This window comes from Schistocerca serialis, chromosome 6 (genome assembly GCF_023864345.2).
Source record: "Schistocerca serialis cubense isolate TAMUIC-IGC-003099 chromosome 6, iqSchSeri2.2, whole genome shotgun sequence".
Lineage (NCBI taxonomy): Eukaryota > Metazoa > Arthropoda > Insecta > Orthoptera > Acrididae > Schistocerca > Schistocerca serialis.
Window position 1 is genome coordinate 214,435,389 of NC_064643.1, and position 22,437 is coordinate 214,457,825.

The following is a 22,437-nucleotide window of genomic DNA, read 5'->3' on the forward strand; positions in this document are numbered from 1 at the left end:
CCATCAACAACACAGCAGCCCGTGCTGAAGGGAATGGCGAGTCAGACCAACAGCAGCTCTTGCCCCATCGGCTGATGACGTTGATTTTGTCAATGATGAGGCAATGAAGAGGTGGAGAGCTGTGGTGTTTTGTGTGCCACCTGTGACTATCAGCCCCCTTAACAGGGGTTCTGGGCTGTTAAGTTCTCTCCCACTTGTCTGCTATGACGACACCTCCAGGTGTCAGGCCTAGGCAACAGGGCTTCCGTCTTGTCTCTATTAACATCAATACAATCTGGACGCAACATAAGCTGGTGCATAACTTGGTTACTAATGATGGCTAGATTGTAGAGGCGCAACGGGTCATTGTAGGAGCCTTACATGCACAATACTCGCGCCTCTACGTGGCAGAGCACACAGATCCTACGACAGTAGCCACCATTTCTCGTTTACTCCATGGCACAGTCACACCCAACACGACAATGGACTTACTGCAGGATGTGACGGAAGATGAAGTTCATTATGCTACCTATAAAGGGGCAGCTAACAAATTGCCATGACCTGACAGGCTCTCGTTGGAGTTTTACAGGACTTACCAACGGCTGTTGATATCATGTTGGACTGATATTTGTAGAAAATTGCTGTCCACCAACAGGTCCTCGCCAGAGGCTTTCCTCGAAGGTCTGATAGTGCCACTTCACAAAACTAAAGGTGGGAACTGAATACGAGACTACCGACCTCTGACGATGCTTAACAGTGGCTTGAAAACTTTCATATGGATTCTGACACACTGATGTTCAATCTGCGATGTTTGACAGACTGAACATCATCCCCAAGGACCAAACTTCCCTAGGGGGTCTGTACAATATCAGATCTACTCCTTGCCAATATAAGGACTTAATCTCCCTACCATGGATCCAACACCTCCCATGTACACTGACCTCACTGGATTTTATTCAGGCATTCGTTTATGTCGAACGCACCTGTCTCATTGCAGTGCCAACAATATGCAATACCCAGATAGCTTTATTGGTGTGATCAAGTGCCTCCTGTGTGGGGCACTGTCCCGAGTATTTATCAATGGGCACCTGACAGGACTCTCCATATCAACCATTTGGTGCAACAGGGTTGACTGTTATCTATGGTGCCTGATGCTTTTGCCTTGGAACCTTTGCTGTGTGTTCTGCGCCAGTGATTAACAGTACTTCAATATGGTAGTCGAGCTTGCCAATTCAAGGTGTATACTAGTGATGTGATGCTCGTTGCCTGTGAAGCCAATGACATGATAGAAGCGACGTTCTGGACTGCAACATAAGGAGCAGCATTAGAAAGTAAATTAAAAGTCGACAAATCACCCACGCTGCCTATAGGGTCGAGTTTGTCACGAGAGTTCCCTCATCCCCCCTTACCAACACACTATGGAGCCTAGGACTGGACTCCACAACCGACATCCAGCGCACGTTAACACTGAACTACAGACGCTTGTTGCAACAGGCATAGGCCATCAGTGTATACTTAGCACCACTTCTACACAAACTCTAGCCATCACGTAACCACTAGCTGATAGCCTTATTGCGGTGTACATTGCCAGCAAAGTAATGTTGTTTAATATTGGATACGACTCCCTTACCCTGCCCAAGGACAGAGAAGGACTCTGTCTTATCAACGTCTATGACAGGGTGGTACCTACCTGGAACTGACGTGAAGATTCCTGTTGACCCTTACGAGCTCGTTACTGATCGCGATGGAACTGGCCTCTCTCGACCCAAAGATTATGTTAGGAGACCTTCTGGCTCTCTTCAGTCAAGTTGGCTGATACTACTTGGACCACGCTTATTGATGCCAAGTGACCGCGACCCCACTTTTGGCGGCGGCGAAGCGAATCTATGGTGAACTACAGTGATACCACCGGCCTAACATGATCGAATCTAAATATCCAATTACGAAGTGAAGAGTGGTCTGGAGAAAGGTACACCACCCATTACTTGACTCTGACGCAAAAGCCGCGTGGTAAGTGGTTGTCAACTGGAAGCATGTGGCACACAAACTCTTTATAGGACCCAACTCGCGGATTCATCACTTACTGGTTATCTAATTAGGTGGATACCAACGAACACTGCCTCAACTGTGGAGATGCAGGGCAGGTGTGGCACCTTGTGCACCAAGTTGCACCTTGTGCAACGCCGCTCCACATCGGCGCACACATGATTCTTCTACCAGACGAAACGTTCTATCCCGGGGCTCTGATGAATGCAGTCTTGTAGATCCGCGGCCAGGCCGTGTGCCGTGACGACCCCAAACACGTTCTTGATTTTTGGTGTTATCTCCATGAGCGGCACTCGCCACTACCACAATACAGTCATCGTTTTGAAAATTACGTATGGAGTGTCTTGCACCATCTACCGAGTAGTTGGAACGCCCCCAGCGAGAGAAGTTGATATGACTGATTATGTACTTTAACGAACGAACATGGTGCAAGACGGACTGAAACAAGAAGATACGCCGGGCGACCTGGCGTCACTTCCACCGTGCCCGTTACTGCTTTGTTTTTCGTTCTTCTCCTCAATGTCCATTTAGGTTCCCCCTACGACTTAGCACAGCGTATCACAGGTCTTCCCGTTTGGCTCTTCATGCATATATATATATATATATATATATATATATATATATATATATATATATATATATATATATATATATATATATAGGATGAGTCACCTAACGTTACCGCTGGATATATTTCGTAAACCACATCAAATACTGACGAATCGATTCCACAGACCGAACGTGAGGAGAGGGGCTAGAGTAATGGTTTAATACAAACCATACAAAAATGCACGGAAGTATGTTTTTTAACACAAACTGACGTTTTTTTTTAAATGGAATCACGTCAGTTTTGTTAGCACATCTGAACATATAAACAAATACGTAATCAGTGCCGTTTGTTGCATTGTAAAATGTTAATTACATCCGGAGATATTGTAACTTAAGTTGACGCTTGAAACCTCCGACGTTCAGTTGCGTGTTGTAACAAACACGGGCCACGGTCGGCGAGCAGCATCTGCAGGGACATGTTTACGATGACGACCGTGTTTACGAGTGTGGCTGTAGTGCACTGTTGTGGTTTGGTCTAGCTGTCGCAGTGTGCGCATGTAGCGCTTGCTGCTATTGTTATCCTGCATTCGTCTCCGCACGCAGACCAACTGTAGTACACCGTGTTACCAGACGTCTGTGATAGTGTAGTGTTGTAGGAACTGTGACCATGGTGTATTCGAACTCTGAAAAGGCGGAGATGATATGTATCGCGAGTGTCGACGAAATGCAGCTGAATCCTGCAGGGTGTATGCAGAACGGTACCCGGACAGAGAGCATCCAACGTGCCGCACATTGCAAAACATCTACCGCCAACTGTATGCAACAGGTATGGTCGTAGCACGCAAACGGGTCCGTAACAGGCCCGTCACAGGAGAAGCGGGTGCAGTTGCTGTGTTAGCTGCTGTTGCCATGAACCCACACATGAGTACACGGGACATCGCGAGGGCCGGTGGACTGAGTCAAAGTAGTGTCATGCACATACTGCATCGTGACGCTTTCACCCGTTTCATGTGTCGCTACATCAGCAATTACATGGTGATGACTTTAATCATCGAGTGCAATTCTGTCAATGGGCATTAACAGAGAATGCGTTGCAGTTCTACCTGTTTACCGATGAAGCGGGTTTCACAAACCACGGGGCAGTGAATCTACGGAACATGCATTACTGGTCCGTGGACAATCCTCGCTGGCTTAGACAGGTAGAGCGACAGCGACCGTGGACTGTAAATGTATGGTGCGGAATCATTGGCGACCACCTCATTGGTCCTCACTTCATTGCAGGGGCCCAAACAGCTGCAACATACATCGCGTTTCTGCAGAATGATCTGCCAACGTTGCTCGAAAATGTCCCACTGGAAACGCGTCGACGTATGTGGTATCAGCATGCTGGTGCACCTGCACATTCCGCAATTAACACTAGGCTGACTCTTGACAGGATGTTCGACGGGCGTTTCATAGGACGTGGAGGACGCATAAATTGGCCAGCCCGTTCTCCTGATCTTACACCTCTGGACTTCTTTCTGTGGGGTACGTTAAAGGGGAATGTGTACCGTGATGTGCCTACAACCCCAGAGGATATGAAACAACGTATTGTGGCAGCCTGCGGCGACATTACACCAGATGTACTGCGGCGTGTACAACATTCATTACGCCAGAGATTGCAATTGTGTGCAGCAAATGATAGTCACCACACTGAACATCTATTGGCCTGACATGTCGGAACACACTCTATTCCACTCCGTAATTGAAAATGGGAACCACGTGTGTACGTGTACCTCACCCCTCATGGTAAAGTACATGTGCGTCAGTGATAAAGACCAATAAAAAGGTGTTAGCATGTGGACGTAATGTGCTGTTTAAGTCTCTTCTGTACCTAAGGTCCATCACCGTTCCCTTTGGATCCCTACGTAACTCGGAGCTCTCCGATACACACGATCGAATAGCGGAGGAGTGGTACTCAAACGTCAACTTTAGGTTACAATATCTCCGGATGTAATCAACATTTTACAATGCTACAAACGGCACTGATTACGTATTTGTTTATATGTTCAGATGTGCTAACAAAACTAACGGGGTTCCATTTAAAAAAAAACGTAGGTTTGTGTTAAAAAAACATACTTCCGTGCATTTTTTTATGGTTTGTATTAACCAATTACATTAGCCCCTCTCCTCATGTTCGGTCTGTGGAATCGATTCGTCGGTATTTGATGTGGTTTACGAAATATATCCAGCGGTAATGTTAGGTGACTCACCCTATATATATATATATATATATATATATATATATATATATATATATATATAAAGAAATGCGCAGTTTTTGCTCTATGGCTCTAAGAAGAGAGAAAAACGGTTGACGAAAAATAAATGAATGGTGCCATATGTTATGCACAACAGTTGATAAATGATTGTCAGTACTTCGCAGGGCTGACAACAGCATCCGTTTCTCATGTTTCAGAGTCGGCAGCATGGGCTTGTATGCGGAGTCGTGGCTCACGGAACTGTTGGTAGCCCTGTCACTGGTGACAGTGGCAGTGTACGCGTGGTTCTCCAATGCGTACAAGTACTGGCAGAGAAAGGGAGCGCCCTACCTGGAACCACAGTTTCCGTTTGGCAATATCTACAAGAGTTTTGTGGGCAAGCAGCCCATGCCCATGGACGTCACTGACGCATACCGGCAGCTCAAAGGTAAGACAACTCACACAAACATTACATAATGGAAGACTCGGAGGTATCTGAGGCAGTAAGTCAAACGTTGTAAGTATACTACAGCTTTGGTTGTAAAATAACATTTGTCTCATAAGAATGTCATCGCTTATTTTTTACAAAATATTGACTGAACTTAATACTCTGTAATTTGAGTTTCACGTTTATTTACGAGACGTAGAAGTGTTTCAGAAGTTGTAGCTTCAGTGCAGCTTATTAGAAATAGATTAATTATTATTAATTATCTGTTCCTTAAACCTACAGTTTTTCCCCATTATTTCCTATTGGGCGTCTGCAACTTCTCGCTGTAAGCTGACGTTTCCCTTTCCCCAACCCTTACTCTTACCATCAACCTTGACGTTACCCTTTCTGTTAAAAAATTATGGTTGAAGGTTCTCATGATTTTGATGATATAAAACAAAAACGTTCCTCACCCAGACGACGAAAAACTTGATTCTGTTACGGACGACTGAAGGGAAGGAGAACTACGCATGACATACGCAGCCTGGCCATGGAAGATTTGGTTTACGAAACGACAAGGCAAATCTCTGAGCGTGATCCCGTTTAACTAGCAACATTTTTTGATGAATCCCGACAGATAAGAGAGAGGGAGACATCCTATCTTTTGATACCGATACATCTGTAGAAATGGTGACTGGGTAGTTATGCATGTGTGTTCTCCAAAATGAAATAACTACGTAAGACAAAAGCTACAAGAAGTTTGATGATCCATGTGGAGAAAGAAGAACCTTTAGTGCACTGCTGACTTTCAGTAACACCTTTGTCTCTCATACCCGTACAAAGTATGAGCGGTGTTCAATAAGTAATGCAACACATTTTTTATCAAAACAGTTAGGTTTTATTCAGGATTCCAATGCACCATATTATTCTCACTATTTTGGCTAAAAAATCCTATATTTCAACGTAATCTCCGTTGAGCGCGACGCCCTTAAGCTATGTCACTGGGAGGGGATGTGTGCCAACGTGGTACCACTCCACTGGTTGACTTCGGACCCATCATCCACGTGTTGCTTCCATCGGAGTGCATTCCTCATCGGGCCAAACATACGGAACTTGAAACATGCGAGATCCGGGCTGTAATGTGAATGACGAAGAACAGTCCAATGAAGTTTTGTAAGCTCCTCTCGGGTGCGCAGACTTGCGTAAGACCTTGGATTGTCATGGAGAAGGTGAACCTCCTGTTGAGGTTGTAGCCGCAATCTCGGTTGATGAGTCCGTCCCTGGTACGCATTTCGATAGCGTCTCTAACGATGGTGTCCCAGTATTTAGATGCCTGTGCTAGGTCCCTGGTATGATGGTAGTCCATTTCGTGATTTTCCGGACAAACAATGCTCTGCGACAGCCGACTTGTTGGGGTACCCAAGTCGAGTGTGCCTCCGATGTTCTCGACTACTATCTTCGACGGTGCGCACTGTCTGTCCAATGTGCGCACCATCGAAGCTCAGCAAGGAAACGAACGGGTGACTAGGGCGGACGAGGCAATTACACCGACGCCACCACAGACGCCGACGTCAACGTCTCACCAACCGCTGACGCGTGGTCGCGGACCGCCGCGGAGAGAACGCCTAGCGAGGGGAGGCGATTTAAGACGATCGCCCGCCCTCAGGAGATCAGTTCGTCAGCGCACCTGACGATGGCGACATGTCCGATTGCCGAAATATTGTGCCCGTTGGACACTATGGACCGGCAGTACACCCGTGGACTGTTCGAGCAAGAAATACGCCGGGAGAAACTGAAGAATCACATCACGTACCTATTTTTACCTATTTTCTTATGGAGAACACTGGCTATTTACTCACCACTATTCTTCGACTTGGGTGTGTTTAATGTTTTAATATACTTGCGAACGTTTTGGAAACTACTACAGGTTCATCTTCAGATACGACAAGCAGTTACCACGCTAAAAGATGCTGAAGGAGGTTGACGGGATATATTTACTATGCTAAGGTGCCCGAAAATGAAGTCATAGTAGTTTCCAAATTTGTTGCAAATAAATTAAAACAGCTGACTGCTAGAAAAGTAGAAATGGAAGATAATGATTCGAATAACATAGGCGGACTTCAGTGGTTGAACACATACGAGAGCTGCTCTCTGGACTGAAGACAGGTAGCAAGCACGACAACGTACACGAGTTTTACTATCAAAAGGTTGTGATACTGGTTGTGGGTATCAGCGAGGATGAGAGCATGTGTCTCCTGATACCGATAGTACTCTATGGAGGGCAAAAGCGCAGTTTACCTCGCACTTCATGTATTATCTTGCGTCTGATAAAATCCATAATACCCACATTGGCAATGTAGGCGTACCTAATCATGGCAGTGGTCCTGGTGTACATGAAATTATAATTCAGCATCTGTGGCTCTCAAAGCGTCGTATATAGTTAGTCTCCTAGTACGAAGAACGAAAAGCGCACTAAACGCTAATCCAGGGCTTTCATTAAGAACTCTTTGATCAGTGAGGACGACTGCTCTTTGCACCGAAGGTGCAGTCCCGTTGTTGGAGCGTTCAGGGGTTCTGCTGTCAGTGATCCTTTCGATGATGTATGTCGATGTGTTGAATACTGTGTCCAGCTTTCGTTAATATATTCAGCACGCGCGTCCTCGTTGGTTGCTGGAATACGGTTATGGCTATCAGATACGTCACGAAACACAAAGGTGTGCAGAATACTGCTGCATCCATTTTCAATAAGCTGCCACTCGAACTCAAAAATCTTAGCAGTAATCCACGCGCTTTCAAACCGAAACTGAAGAGTTTCCTCATGGGTCACTCCTATTCGGTCAAGGTGTTCCTTGAAAAATTAAGCTGATTCTTATTGTATTGCCCATAGCGTTTACTTAAACTTATGGACTGACCTTTTTCAGGTTCACAAACATTTATTTTTATCTCTTATTACTTTTATGTTGTAATTTCATGTACTGACACGTTCCATGACCTTGGAGATTTGCTCCTCAATTTGGTCTTACGGAACTTGAGGTGTAAATAAAAATAAATAAAATAACATTTGAAAAGGTAAGGAAACGTTAGTGCATAACTTGGTGAAGGAAAACGGTGTCTGGGACCAAGTCCATTCATAACAGAGAGATTCTGCAGTCACTCATCTCACAGCCCGGCGTGACAATGGTCTCATACGTATTTTAATATAAAATACGTCAAGAAAGCTACAAAACCCACCAGATATCATACTTACCGTCTGCTTCGGCAGGCTCGTGAAGAATGGTTTGCTAACACTGATTTAACAAGAAGTTTCTCATTACATCATCTAGGGCGCCAGGAAGAAGGGGCTTAAAGGCCGTACCTAAGGCCTCCAGACGATGTCCTGTCACACGTTAAATACTCTGACGTTTTGCGTCATGGTTATGAGGTACCCCGGCCTAATTTTATTGATATTGTCTCCATTAAGAGTACTTGGTGTTGAAACCTCTTTATTTAAAAGTGTGTGTCTGTACTTAAGCTGCAGAACGACTGAGAAGATGAAACTTCTACGTTATTTGGTTCTGAAACAGCTGAGTAAAACTGAACGTACTGAGCCTACTTTCTCTTTACTTTTTCTTATCATGCCAACACTGACCCACATTATTCTAGCGCAACGCAATCCGACTGCTCAAAAGAATTACAACCTGACTTCAAATAATTAATTCAAAAGAAATCTCAACAATAAACTATACATTTCATTAAGCGCTTAAAAATGGTTCAGATGGCTCTGAGCACTATGGAACTTACCATCTATGGTCATCAGTCCCCTAGAACTTAGAACTACTTAAACTTAACTAACCTAAGGACATCACACAACACCCAGTCATCAAGAGGCAGAGAAAATCCCTGACTCTGGCGGGAATCGAACCCGGGAACCCGGGCGTGGGAAGCGAGAACGCTACCGCTCGACCACGAGCTGCAGACCATTAAGCACTTACCTCACAAAAATCTTCATTACGCGAACTACTGCAATACAGCGATTCTAACTACTAAAGCCACTAACTGCTAATAGCCATGTGGTTAGCAAAGGAAAGATTTTGTTGGAAACCAAATAATGTAATTTTTTTTTTACCTTAATAACGTGACATCCAGTTCAGACACGAATATAAATCGTCATTGACATCTAATACAAAGGTATATAATTGTGAATAATATTCAATCTCCAAGTCGAACACGTACAAATCGTTAGCCTACGCTAACACTTCAGACCTCTATCCTCCATCAGTGCTAACTTCTCACATCTAACATCCATCACTGCTGGCTGTTCACCTCCAACTGCCCAACAGTACTTCCATCACTGCTGGCGACTAACTTCCAACTGCAACAACACTACTGGCCATTAACTTCCAGCAACGAGTCCAACCAGCCATAGAGTCTCTTACAAAGAAAGCGCAGTCAGAGATCCAATGCAAAGCGCTACACAGCTCTGCCAACACAGAAGCAGCCCACTTACAGCGCATACTACTTTGACGTTACATTGTCTATGTTAATTTCAATGTTATATAGCATGGGACCTAGTTGTATTACGTCTAATTGACGTCACACAGCGTGGACTGCCATGTGGTGGTACCTCTTAGTGCTAGCATTCAGTTGTGCCTCAGATCTTGACATCAGTTACTATGATGCGGTGCCATAGAGATATATGGGTCCTGTGGCGTATGTCACAGCCGTGTCACTAAGGTCTTATGAGTGCCGCCCGCCATCTCTGACAGGGAGTGAGTTACTATTTCAGTAATTCTTTACTTTGCATTGAAATATATGCAAGCTTTTGATATCACATGACAAAGTTAAGGCCTTTAGTGGGTATCTTTTCACTGACGTATTGATTGCCTTGAAGCCCTGCATGGAGGCGGTTGTTCCCTATGAATGTTGGGCAAGGCAACTAGTATAACATCACAGGTTCGTTGTGGTGCCCATATTTCTCGTGTGCCCCATTCTACCACAGCCAACATGGTATCTGTTTTGGTGTCTGTTTTGGTCATTCCATATAAATGGTAAGTTTTACATATAATATGGTTGCTCGTCTAGAATGCTATTTAATGCCTCGTCTTTCTTGTAGTATGTTATTATTTAATTTTACTTATTAGGTGTATTTATTATTGTATTTGGATTTTGGATTGCATCCGTTCATATGAACAGACTCTTATGTGAGTTATGTCCGCCTTCTTAGCTGAGTGGTAACGTGTTTGCTTTCCGTGCGGTGGACACAGGTTCGACTCCCAGCCGGGTTGGAGGTTTTCTCCGCCCATGGTCTGAGTGTTGTGCCCCCTCATCATCAGCATCATCACCGTGACACAACTCGCCCAATCTGGTTTCACCTGAAATAAGACTTGCACTTCGGCGGCTGAACTCGCCCAGATGGGGCCTTCCGGCCATCAATTTTATGTGACTTATTATCGTACAGCACGTTGGATGTTACTCTTGCGATAGAGTGGCTTAAAACATTGCATGAACTAAGTACCTTTGCCCAGTTTTAAGAGTACGTAATTTTTGTCATTGAGGTGTAATGTATATCCCTGACTATTTTTATACTACTGTAAGACTGTAATCTCAACGTATTCTCTTTTATGTGTTTGAAGATAGCAACTTATGTTGCCGTACTACTTTCCCAATAACGTGTTAACATAGCGATCTTGACAAATAAACAGAAACTTTTCGCATGAAGATTGCAGTACAAATTGTAAGTAGCCTGTTTATATGTTTCTATGTTGGCAGCGCTATAGATTGTATTAACATCGCTGACAGCGCTCTGCGCCCTCGGTAAGAGACTCTGTGGTTGTACGGATTAGCAGTTAGCGAGCGGACGGCTTGGACGTGTGTTCTTTGGATAGTGTTGGTAGGACATGCATTGTAAAATGAGGATGGATGTAGTTGGTAATGTTTTGATAGTGGAATTATTGACAACCAAATAACTTTTGGAATTGGATGTCACATGAATAAGGTACAATCTTCTAAATACATTGTTTGCTCTTATACAAAATCTTTCTTTTGCTAACCATATGGCTCCTAGTAGTTAGAGTCCATAGTAGTTAGAATCTTTTTGTTTAGCTGGCGGTCGTTGCTGCTTGCCGTGATTGCTTTAGTTCGTGTTATGAAGATTTTCTGTGCGGTAAGTGACTTATGAAAAAATATGGGTTACTGTTAGGATTTCTTGCAATTCAGGGCCATTCTTTTGTGTTAATTATTTGAAGCTATGTTGTCACTGTATAGCAGTCAGATTGCGTTGAGCTTGTATATTGTGGGTAAAAAACGAATAGGTCAAGTTTGAGTTGCGTTTGTCAGGGAAAATTCTGTAGTTCAGAGTTGAAATGATACAAATAAGTAAAGAGACAGTAGCAGCAGTTTCACTCAATAGTTTCAGTTCACCCTCTGTAGTTTAAAGATTTATAGATCACCTCCTGCAGCGACTGTTCATTTCAGGTAACCACTAACTTTCAGACATTGTTCACCGATTCCTTCTGAATGTTTTAGTATAAACGATCCATGGCCTCTGGCAGCTCGTTACAGAGTGTTTCGTGTGGCACCTTGTCCAAGTTAGCTCATTGTCTGTATTACACTGAACACAGTGGACAATAATGCAAATGTCGAGAGTACACACTGTGTGTCTTACTTCCATTCACTCACGGTACATGGTGTTGGTAACAGTAACGTCCTCTTTAACTGGTTGCCCTCAAGTTCGTATTCCGTGCTGCTCGGTTTTGCCTAGTGTTTATTTTCCGGCAGTGTTAGTAGTGTGGTAATACTGATACAGAGCAGTACTATCGATGGATTTATTGATGAAGAGTTGGCCGATATGCTCCTCGCGTATGGGTTCAATGAATGTGATGAAAGAGTGGCACAACTACACAATGTTGATCTGTCCCCATAGCGACACCAACCCCCTTAAGCTTTAAAAAAAAATGGTTCAAATGGCTCTGAGCACTATGGGACTCAACTGCTGTGGTCATCAGTCCCCTAGAACTTAGAACTAGTTAAACCTAACTAACCTAAGGACATCACAAACATCCATGCCCGAGGCAGGATTCGAACCTGCGACCGTAGCGGTCCTGCGATTCCAGACTGCAGCGCCTTTAACCGCACGGCCACTTCGGCCGGCCCCTTAAGCTTTACATTGTGTGAAGTGCCGACAGGGCATGTCCCTAAAATGCTATAAGTCCAGTGCCCGGTGACCTATAGAGAAGGGAAGCTACCCCGTAACGTCATGCAAAATTTAAGAAAGAAAACAACCTCATACAGGTAGGAGCATCTTATTAAAGGAAAATTAATAGGGGTGTCCAATCAAGCAAGAAAATATAGGCACCACACCACACATGTACATACTCATGTTAATGAAGGAGCTCACCTATCTAGAACAAAAACAGCCGGTCACTGTGATAATTTGGTTAATTACCATAAAGCATCAACATGTGAATTACAGTCTCAGATATGTATGTAAACATTTAGTAAACGGATAACGGATAGTAATTATGACATATAACCATGGCACAAGTGGGCGAACACAATAAAGTCATAATCACAAAACTAAAATGCGGATATGGCCAACGACTGCAAGAATTGTGTTTAAAGAAGGAACAAGGAAAAATAAGTACAAACCCCAGTAGAATCGCCAGAGTACACGATGGAAGCAACTGTGAATACTACCATTGTGCAAATAGCCCCTGACGAAAGTCAACAAGCATTGCATCCTCCTCGATTCGGTGTTTACATCACCAATACATTTTACCATTCTCACACAGTCTGAATCTGGAAGATGGCTGCAGTAATGACTGGAGATTCTGAGTGCATCCTGTCCTTCATACTCCGTCTCATTCGTCGCCAGGCAGTGAGTTTATTAGTCTTCCTTCTCCAAGCAGCAAGTCCACTCTTCAAATTCCTAGCATCAAGGGTTACCTCATCAAAAGTTTAACAGCAAATGTCCACTGACAACTTTTTCTAATTCTGCTGATACTGTCGGTGCAGGAATCTCACTGGCCAATTGTAACAGACCCTGCAAGCTACCTTCTAGTAAAAATTTTGCAAGTACGTTAAACAAACTCTTTCTCCCATGATGGCCTAACATAGGGAGCAAGGAAGAAAATCTCGCCCACTCTGTGACAGGATTCTGTAGCTGAAAAATCATAGGGCTTGCACGTAGACACACACGGGAAGGTGCGCTTTCGACAGAAATAATTAGTTTGAGCCAATCAGACAGTCAGTTTCTTGGTCCAGGTGGTTTGGGTCCACTGGCGCACCACCACCTACTAGCCCTGACCGCTGCCCGTCATCCCACACTCTGCTCTTTTTCCTTCTGTTTCCGCAAGGTGAAAGCTGCCATGTGGCAGGGCGCAGGTATGGCCTGGGAGGGAGGGAGATTGAGGATGGATGACTGGTCAGTGTGTATAGATCCCATGCTTCTCTCAGTCTGTTAGCTTTCTAAAAGGATTTCGACAGGCAAGGTACAAAGAAGTTATTGCGACAGGTAGACCAGCACTTGGACTGACCGGAGTACAGAGATCACCCACAGCAAATTCTGCACTTTCTACAAGCGCTAAAGGTCACCCCTCAGCTCTGAACATGCTCCTCCTGGTCCTTTTAAGCAAACTTCTATGTCGCCCAAGCCAGCTAAGAAGCTTCCTGGTCTGCAGAAAAGTAAGAAGCTCCTCACTGTCATTGAAAGAAGGGAACAGAAGAAGTAATTAGATAGGCATTCAGTGGTAGTACTGAAACTGTCTACAGCGTAAGAGGTAGCCTACGTTGGCCATGGGGATGTGCCTATAAAATTATAAAAATGGCAATGCCGTGTGGCTAGAGCCTCCCGTCGGTAGACCGTTCGCCTGGGGCAAGTCTTTCGAGTTGACGCCACTTCGGCTACTTGCACGTCGATGGGGATGAAATGATGATGATATGGACAACACAACACCCAGTCCCCGAGCGGAGAAAATCTCCGATCCAGCCAAGAATCGAACCCGGGCCGTTAGGTATGACATTCCACCGCGCTGACCACGAGAAGCTGCCACTTAACAACAGCCTACTACATGAATACAAATCATACATTTCATGTCGTACATTTTGGCGATTACATATTACAGGTTTTTTCAGTGTTGTAAAGGTATTTTCTCAGAAACATAGGCCATTGGATTAACAACATGTATAAATCATGATCATTTTATTACTCTGAAATGAGATGCAGGAGATCATCGGTCCCTACAAATACTTAGAATGTATACTGGACAACCTCTGGAAGTTTGTCAGTGGAATTCTGGTTCACCCTGTATATTTATAACGTGTAGACGTTCACGGCCGGCGTCTTATTAATTACGAACTAAGAGGCCGTGGTCGAACAGTAGAAATTTTTCCTCCTGACGTTTAGTAGCCAATTTCACTCACTAAAACATCACAAGACAATCAAGAAATGAAAATGAGATACGACGTGGTGCTAGTTCCATTAATGCTAAACACGAAACAGTTTACATACCAACCCATATGAATGGCAGGTAACTTGCACGTTTTATTAATGCAAAGCGGTATTAAACTTTGGAGTAAATCTTCCTCATCACAAGTGTCTTATATGTTTCTAAACAGCGGCAGTAAATTAAGTTTCGTCCACGAGGAAACATAGATGATTTAGTTATTGACGTTCTTTTTAGTAAGTGTTAAAATATTGTTGTTCTTTGTATCCATGGGATGCTTTCTTCAAGATGGGCATAGAAATTCAAAATAAATACTGAAAGTATAACTGGAGACGCAAAATCAGGGACAAGATGATAGGACATGTATTAAGACATCAGCGAATTACCTCCATGGTACTAGAGGGAGCTGTAGAGAGCAAGAACTGTCGGAGAAGGTAGAGATTCTAATGCTTCCAACAAATAGTTGAGGACATGAGGTCCAAGTGCTACCACGAGATAAAGAGGTTGATGCAGGAGAGGAATTTAGGGCGGGTCGCTTCAAAGCAAATTAGAAGAATTACGTATAAAAAAAATGTGACCTACGACACATATGGCTAATTAATATTGCAGCATTAGTAACCTAAAAAGTACCGATACAGTAAGTCAGATATCCTTGGTGGCTCCCAGTGACGTCAGGAAAATTAAATATCGCCCGTTTTTCGGAGTTAAGACCAGATGTGAGTTTTAATCTATTCTACCTACTGAAACTTCCTGGCAGATTAAAACTGTGTGCCGGACCGAGACTCGAACTCGGCACCTTTGCCTTTCGTGGGCAAGTGCTCTACCATTTTTTTTTTAAATCTCATTTTGTTCGTTTTTGTTCGTTGCATCTGCTCGGTGCAGACGTCACAAGACACCCGTTTCAGTTCGTCGTTGATCCATTAACTCAGTTTTTTTATTGCAGAGGGCCATCTAACCCTCTGACCGAACACGCTGAGCTACCGTGCCGGCTACCAACTGAGCTACCCAAGCACGACTGACGCCCCGTCCTCACAACTTTACTTCTGCCAGTACCTCGTCTCCTACCTTCCAAACTTTACAGAATCTCTCCTGCAGAGTGAAAATCTCATTCTGGTAACATCCCCCAGGCTGTGGCTAAGCCATGTCTCCGCAATATCCTTTCTTTCAGGAGTGCTAGTCCTGCAAGGTTTCGCAGGAGAGCTTCTGTAAAGTTTGGAAGGTAGGAGACGAGGTACTCGCAGAAGTAAAGTTGTGAGGACGGGCCGTGAGTCGTGCTTGGGTAGCTCAGTTGGTAGAGCACTTGCCTGCGAAAGGCAAAGGTCCCGATTTCGAGTCTCGGTCCGGCACACAGTTTTAATCTGCCAGGAAGTTTCATATCAGCGCACCCTCCACTGCAGAGTGAAAATCTCATTCTATTCTACCTATTGCTTTCGCTCTCATTTTTATTTCTTGTTGTTATATTTTGAACTATCTGAGTACCCAGCACTGCTCGGGCTTGTAGTTACTCCAGTGTTCTATTACTCCATCTCCTTCCCTCTCTCTCTGTCCTTTCCCTCCTGATCCCTCTCTATCTATATCCTCCTTGCTCTCTCTATGCCCTCTCCCACCTCTGTCTGTCCATTTCATCCTCCTCCTCCTTCTATCCGTCTCCTCCTCTTTTCTTTCTCTGGCCATGAGCTCCTCCCCTTTCTGTCCATTTGCCTCTTTCCCATCTGTTCATCTCTTCCTCCCCTCCTCTAAGTCCATCTCCTCCTTCCCCTCTCTCTGTCTATTGCCTCCTCCCTCCTCTGTGCATCTCCTCATCTCCCCTCTCACTGTCCATCTCCTCGTCTTTCCTCTCTGTTCATCGACTCATCTGCCCCTTCTCTCTCCATCTCCTTCTCTTCGTTCTCTGCGTCCATTTCCTGCTTCCCCCCTCTCTGTACATGTCCTTCTGCTCCCTCTACCGTCCACCACTTCCCCCTCCCTCTCTCTGTCCATCTCCTCATCCCTGCAGTATGTGTCCATCTCCTTCCCATTCTCTGTCTATCCATCACCTCGTACTCCTACCCTGCTCTCTCTCCATGATATCATTGCCACTCCAGCAGAAATTTGCTGGTTTTCCAGAAAGTAAGGTTGAAATGGATCCAGGGATTTAGGAGGAGCTTTTTGATCTGTTGCTTTTCCCACATACGCACATGTCTCATATATTTTGTACATGCTTGATATATTTCACATATATTTGTGCACACAGATCACCTATATCTCTAGCAAATTTTGCCCTGTAGTTTAGTTTTCACGCAGCTCAATGATTATGACGTCACACCTCCTGCACATACGTCGCACATTGATTGTAGAGGCATTCAGCAGCATATGCGAATACTGTCTGCGAAATGTGTTGAGAATATATTTACTAGGAAGAAATTTAAACTTCAAGGACGATGTTACAATGTCCTCTGTGGCACTGTGGCGAGAAGGAAGCGACTTTGCCTTACTTCTCCGTTTTCTGTATCAGTAACCTGCTGTCTTGCTGCTTCTGTAGTCCCTCGAAAATGGCTCTGAGCCCTATGGGGCTTAACATCTGTCATCAGTCCCCTAGAACTTAGAACTACTTAAACCTAATTAACCTAAGAACATCACACACATCCATGCCGGCGGCAGGATTCGAACCTGCGACCGTAGCGGTCTCGCGTTTCCAGACGGAAGCGCCTAGAACCGCTCGGCCACAGCGGCCGGCGGTAGTCCCTCGTCGCACAGTAGTAGCGCTCAGGCGCCAGGTTCCATGTAGGTTGTGATCATGCTGAAGTGGAGCGGGTCGGGATGCCAGTTGTTAAATGTTAACAACGGTTTGTACTATACTCGTTTTGTACTATACTCATTTTAATAAAGAATACCTTGAAACATACTTCACCGAATATCCAATATGGCAGCTCTTGGCTACGCCGTTATTCAACCCTTTACAACACATTAACACATTTCTCACTTTCCATACTCGTGATATACATTGCCCACGACACGTGGCGTTCACTGAAAACTAACCTTCACTTTGTCTCATGTTTAACAGCTGGAATATTTACTCGCGACCGTTCTTTTGGAGCCGCCCCCGGTTACTGGACCATACGTTTTGAGTGGCGCCTCGCTACTAACTGGCCCTGTCTTCTCGAAGGACAAGAGAGACACCACCTTCCTCCCTCAGCCAATATGGACACTTCGCTCGTTTCCTACATATATATCCAAACTTTCAGACAATGGGCGTTCAGATCGCCGTTGCTAGGCGGATCTGACGTCACGTTTGCGGACATTGTGACGGAAGTTTGTCTCGTAACACTGTCTCAGATTGTAAGATCCGACTCCCGAATAGGCGGATCTTGTCCCTACTAAGGTTGCACAACATTGCCTCCTGTGATATTATCATTAATGCTCCTTGCTGACGCATAACTGTCACATGAACATGTAGCCTAGCTGCTACTGAGCATTCTTGATCACATAAATGTGCGTGATACTTGGCCTAAACACGTGAAGGGAAAGCTCACGAAGCTGCACGAACAGCGACTATGTTTAAGCGATAAACTTGTTTGCTTTCATCATTTTATGGGGGTTGTCAACGAGAAAAAATTTCGTAAACGTTTGAAATTATTATGTGTAATTTGTGTTGTAAGTCACTAAAAGCTCTCATTCTTAAATACTGGGTGAGTAAAGTTAGGGTACTGGAGCGCCATGGGCTACACTCCTTTTTCTCCCTCACCCCACACCCCTCTGATGGGTAGGTGGCTCATACCCCCACAGTGATTCTTTCCAGGTAGCAAATAATATGTGTACCAGGTCTGGTTGAAATTTGTGCAGTGGTACATTTTCGTAATTGTATGAATGTCTCATAAGATACATGAATCGTATAAGAAATACATACTTGAGAAAAATTAATTTTCTTATTTCTTCTAGGCAAACGTTTCGGCGGGATTTACTTCTTCAACCGACCGAGTCTGGTGATACTGGATCCCGATCTGATCCGCACTATCCTCGTCAAGGATTTCTGGTCCTTCCAGGACAGGGGGTTCAAGTTCGATGACGCTGATCCTCTGACCAAACACCTTTTCCTGCTGGGTGGCAACAAGTGGCGAAGGTTGCGCGTGAAGCTGTCCCCAACATTCACGTCGGGGAAAATGAAGATGATGTTCCAGGTGAGCAAGCTAAGTTAATCATCGGTTTGGAACCTACAGAGCACTATTCACTGAACGTAACGTGTATCTGGGGACATTTTTGGTGCCAGAACGAAGCCCACTTTATTCTGGTCTCAACCTGCTATTGTATTATTGATGTTTCAAGTATTCTCTACGAACCTTCGGGTACGATTTCTGTGTTGATATTAACATGGCACATAACTTAGAAACATTCCAGTAATATAAGGTTAAAGGAAATCTTTCGAGGTGAAGAAGGCTTTGAAGCTCCACACCAGTTTTAGTAATATCAGATGGCGTTTTGGCAAATCAGCCGGTAGCTGTTTACCAAGTTTTATCATTACTTAAGATAGTGTTGAGGTCATAACACATGTTACTTGAAGTAGGATTACTAATTAACGTCTCTTGGCCAACGAGGTCATTAGAACTGATGCTTAAATTTAGGCAGGAAAAGGATGGGCGAAAGAAGTCGCCTGTGTCCTTTTTCCAAATAACCATCTCGACAGCCAAGGTGCTTGTCGATTCAGGGAAATCACTGGGTTGTTGGGTGATAGGATATGCCACATGTGCTGCATTTCCAAATACAGTTTAGCGATATGTTCTACACAGGCGCATGATAGAGGACTAGCCACAGGACTGGGAGGAAACAACAAGACACAAAGGCAAGAATTATGCAACAATTCAGGTGTCCATCACCTATTCTACGAAATCTCGTACAACTTAAGTGCCTAGGCACCTCACTTCTCTGAGAGCCAGACTCAAATTTAACCACAGGTGTTCCTGTGAACATCTTCACAGGCTGCACATTGGAGAGACACCTTTCTGCTCTTGCGGAGAAGAGAGTACACAGATCACCTTTTCTTTGTGCGTCTGGGAATCATTACAATCCTTTTATATTAACTTAAGGAGCTTGGTCATCTGTTACCTGCCTGCGTGACGGGTTTTTGGCAACACAGGAGCACAGATTTTTCTGTAAAATGTACGGATTAATAGTTGCGACAAAAATCCGCATCTAAGACCTATGTATTGCTGACAGTGGACTGCACAGAAATGTTCTGTAACATTTGATTTTAGAAAGGTTACATGCTATTGGTCTGTAACTGTATACTGGGTGTTTATAATCAAAGAGCAGCTACTCACAGAGGCCCATTGTTGGATGTAATTATCGTATAACAGCGAAACTTGGTAGAGTTTGGTAGAGCTAGTTTTTTAGTATCGCGAAATAGGGAAGAGAATGCCACGGACATGATACGTTATTTTGGATAGCAATCAATGAAACGAAGGTGTTTCTCGTTGCTGCAGGATTTCTCATGAAATTTCAGTCACCAACTTTCCCCTCCGATTGCGAAAATATCCTGTTGACACATACCTACATATGGAGAGATGATCGTCATCATAAAATAAAGGAAATCGATGTTGAAGCTGCATGGGCAGCTGTACCTGTACATGCCATCCAAGCTCTGTTTGACTCAATGTCGAGGCGTGTTAAGGCCGTTACTACGGCCAGAGGTGGTTGTTCTGGGTACTGATTTCTCGGGATCTATGGACCCAAATTGCGTGAAAATGTAATCACATGTCAGTTCTAATAGAACATATTTGTCAATGACTACCCGTTTATCATCTGCATTTTTTCTTGGTGTAGGAATTTTAATGGCCAGTAGTGTAGGTAAGTCAAGGAACTCTGCTATCTAGGCTGCAAAATAACCTATGACGGATGGAGGATGGGCGACAGAAAATCAGACTAGCAAACATAGGCCTTAATTTGAGGAAGAAATTTCTGAGAATGTACGTTTGGTTGTACGTGACAGTTGTATGGTAAAGAAACACGGACTGTGGGGAAACCGGAACAGAAATGAATCGAAGCATCTGAGATGTGATGCTACAGAAGAATGCTGAAAATTACGTGGACTGATAAGGAAAGGTTTGAGGACATTCTCCGAAGAATCGGCGAGGAAAGGAATATATGGAAAACACTGACAAGAAGAAGAGACAGGATGATACATCTGTTAAGACATCATGGTACAACTTCCACGGTAGTAGAGGGAGCAGCAGAGGGCAAAAATTGTAGAGGAAGACAGAGGTTGGAATACATCCAACAAATAATTGAGGATGCATGTTGCAATTGCCACTTTGTGGTCATTCGCTGTAGCACAGGAATCCGGCATACGATCACCCTGATACTTCCCTCTTTCCTGTTAAAGCTATTCTCATTTTTGCCTATTTCTACAGCTTCCCTGGACAAGCAACTACGGTAGCTATTCTCCGCAGGAAGATCTTCTGTGTCGGCGAATTTTGTAATGTAGTCGATCTCACACAGTGCGTGCTCAGCCGCGATACATCCTTTTCCGACCTGCCGGCCATGGCAGGGCATGCGTTGTGTGAGACTAACGACATAATAAAATTCGCCGATATGGAAGGTATTGCTGTGGAGAAGAACTACTACACCCTCTTGTTTAGGGAAGCTAAAAACTCCACAAAAAATGACAGTAGCTTCAACAAGAAAGAGAAAGGCCTCAAAGTGAACGGATCCAGGATACCCGTGATGGAGCGAACGACCGTTACAGGTGACAAGGGCAAACTACAGTGGTAATGACCATGGAAAAGCCCTTGGACGTTGGTGCGCCAGGTTCATATAACCTGCGGTCTCGAGCTGGATTGCAGTCCAACACCAGCAATAAAGGCTGCAGCTTCGGTAATGCCAGCCACTCATGCTGGCGAGAAGTCAGAAAAGTCGTCAGGCTAACGTCGGCTCAAGAACCCGAGATAGAAGCCAACAGGCCATTTGTTAAAAAGCGGCTACGAAAGTCTTAAGGGGAGCCGGAGGTGCCTATGCTGCCCATGTTAAAATCACTAAGTTTGAGGAACATTTATGAATAAACTGCCAAATAGAAAAATTTGAATTTTTTTTACATATAGAGTGGTTTAGTATTGCAGTTATGACAGAGGGATTTTGGAGTACCTTTTCTAGTTTCCTTCCTATTATTTTTTTTATTAATGACCCAATTTTTTTTTACAAATAATAGATTTACAATTAAACTGAAATGAAACTACTGAACATATTGCCAAATGGCTGTGTTACAATGTACGTTTGACCACTAGGAGTGCTGTATAAAAATTTCATCTCTCTAGCTTGAGTGGATTTTGAGAAAATGTTCCTTATATTCGAAAAATTCTAATTTACGGGAAATGGCTATCAAAGTTTCTCAATACATTCCTGCACTATAGGATGGATTATCAGGGTCTTCTTCTTCATCCTCCAAAAGCTTCCTCTTCTGTCTTCTTTTCTGGCCTGTTGTTCCATCATACTTCATATGCCTTTCTCTTCTTTCTGCTCCTCTTATCCTTTCTCTGTCAATATTTCTTAGTGCTCGTACAGTGTACACCCCAGCTGTAAATCCTAATGAATTCGGAACTTCACACTTCACACTGTTCCCTTGGTTGTAGGTTGCTATTGCATCATAAATGCCAAAGTGCAGTGTTTTTATGCTTACAAACCCTTTTAGGAATCGCTTTCCAAATCAAATTGTTTACGCTCTCATTAGGATTCTGCGTCTTTCCGTGTAGACAGTTTTGCAACAATTCTGGCTGTGCTAAATCATGAAAAATTGGTTTTATTGTAT

At 44.0% G+C, this 22,437-nt stretch overlaps 1 protein-coding gene across 1 annotated transcript in view; it reads left to right on the top strand.

Moving 5' to 3' along the window:
• Positions 1-5,042: 5,042 nt before the first annotated feature.
• Positions 5,043-22,437, top strand: part of LOC126484762 (cytochrome P450 6k1-like) — a 90,848-nt gene continuing 73,453 nt past the window's right edge. The window contains exons 1-2 of the mRNA XM_050108358.1: positions 5,043-5,262; positions 18,582-18,820. Coding sequence (XP_049964315.1) covers positions 5,043-5,262; positions 18,582-18,820 — 459 coding nt within the window. The remainder of the gene's footprint in view (positions 5,263-18,581; positions 18,821-22,437) is intronic.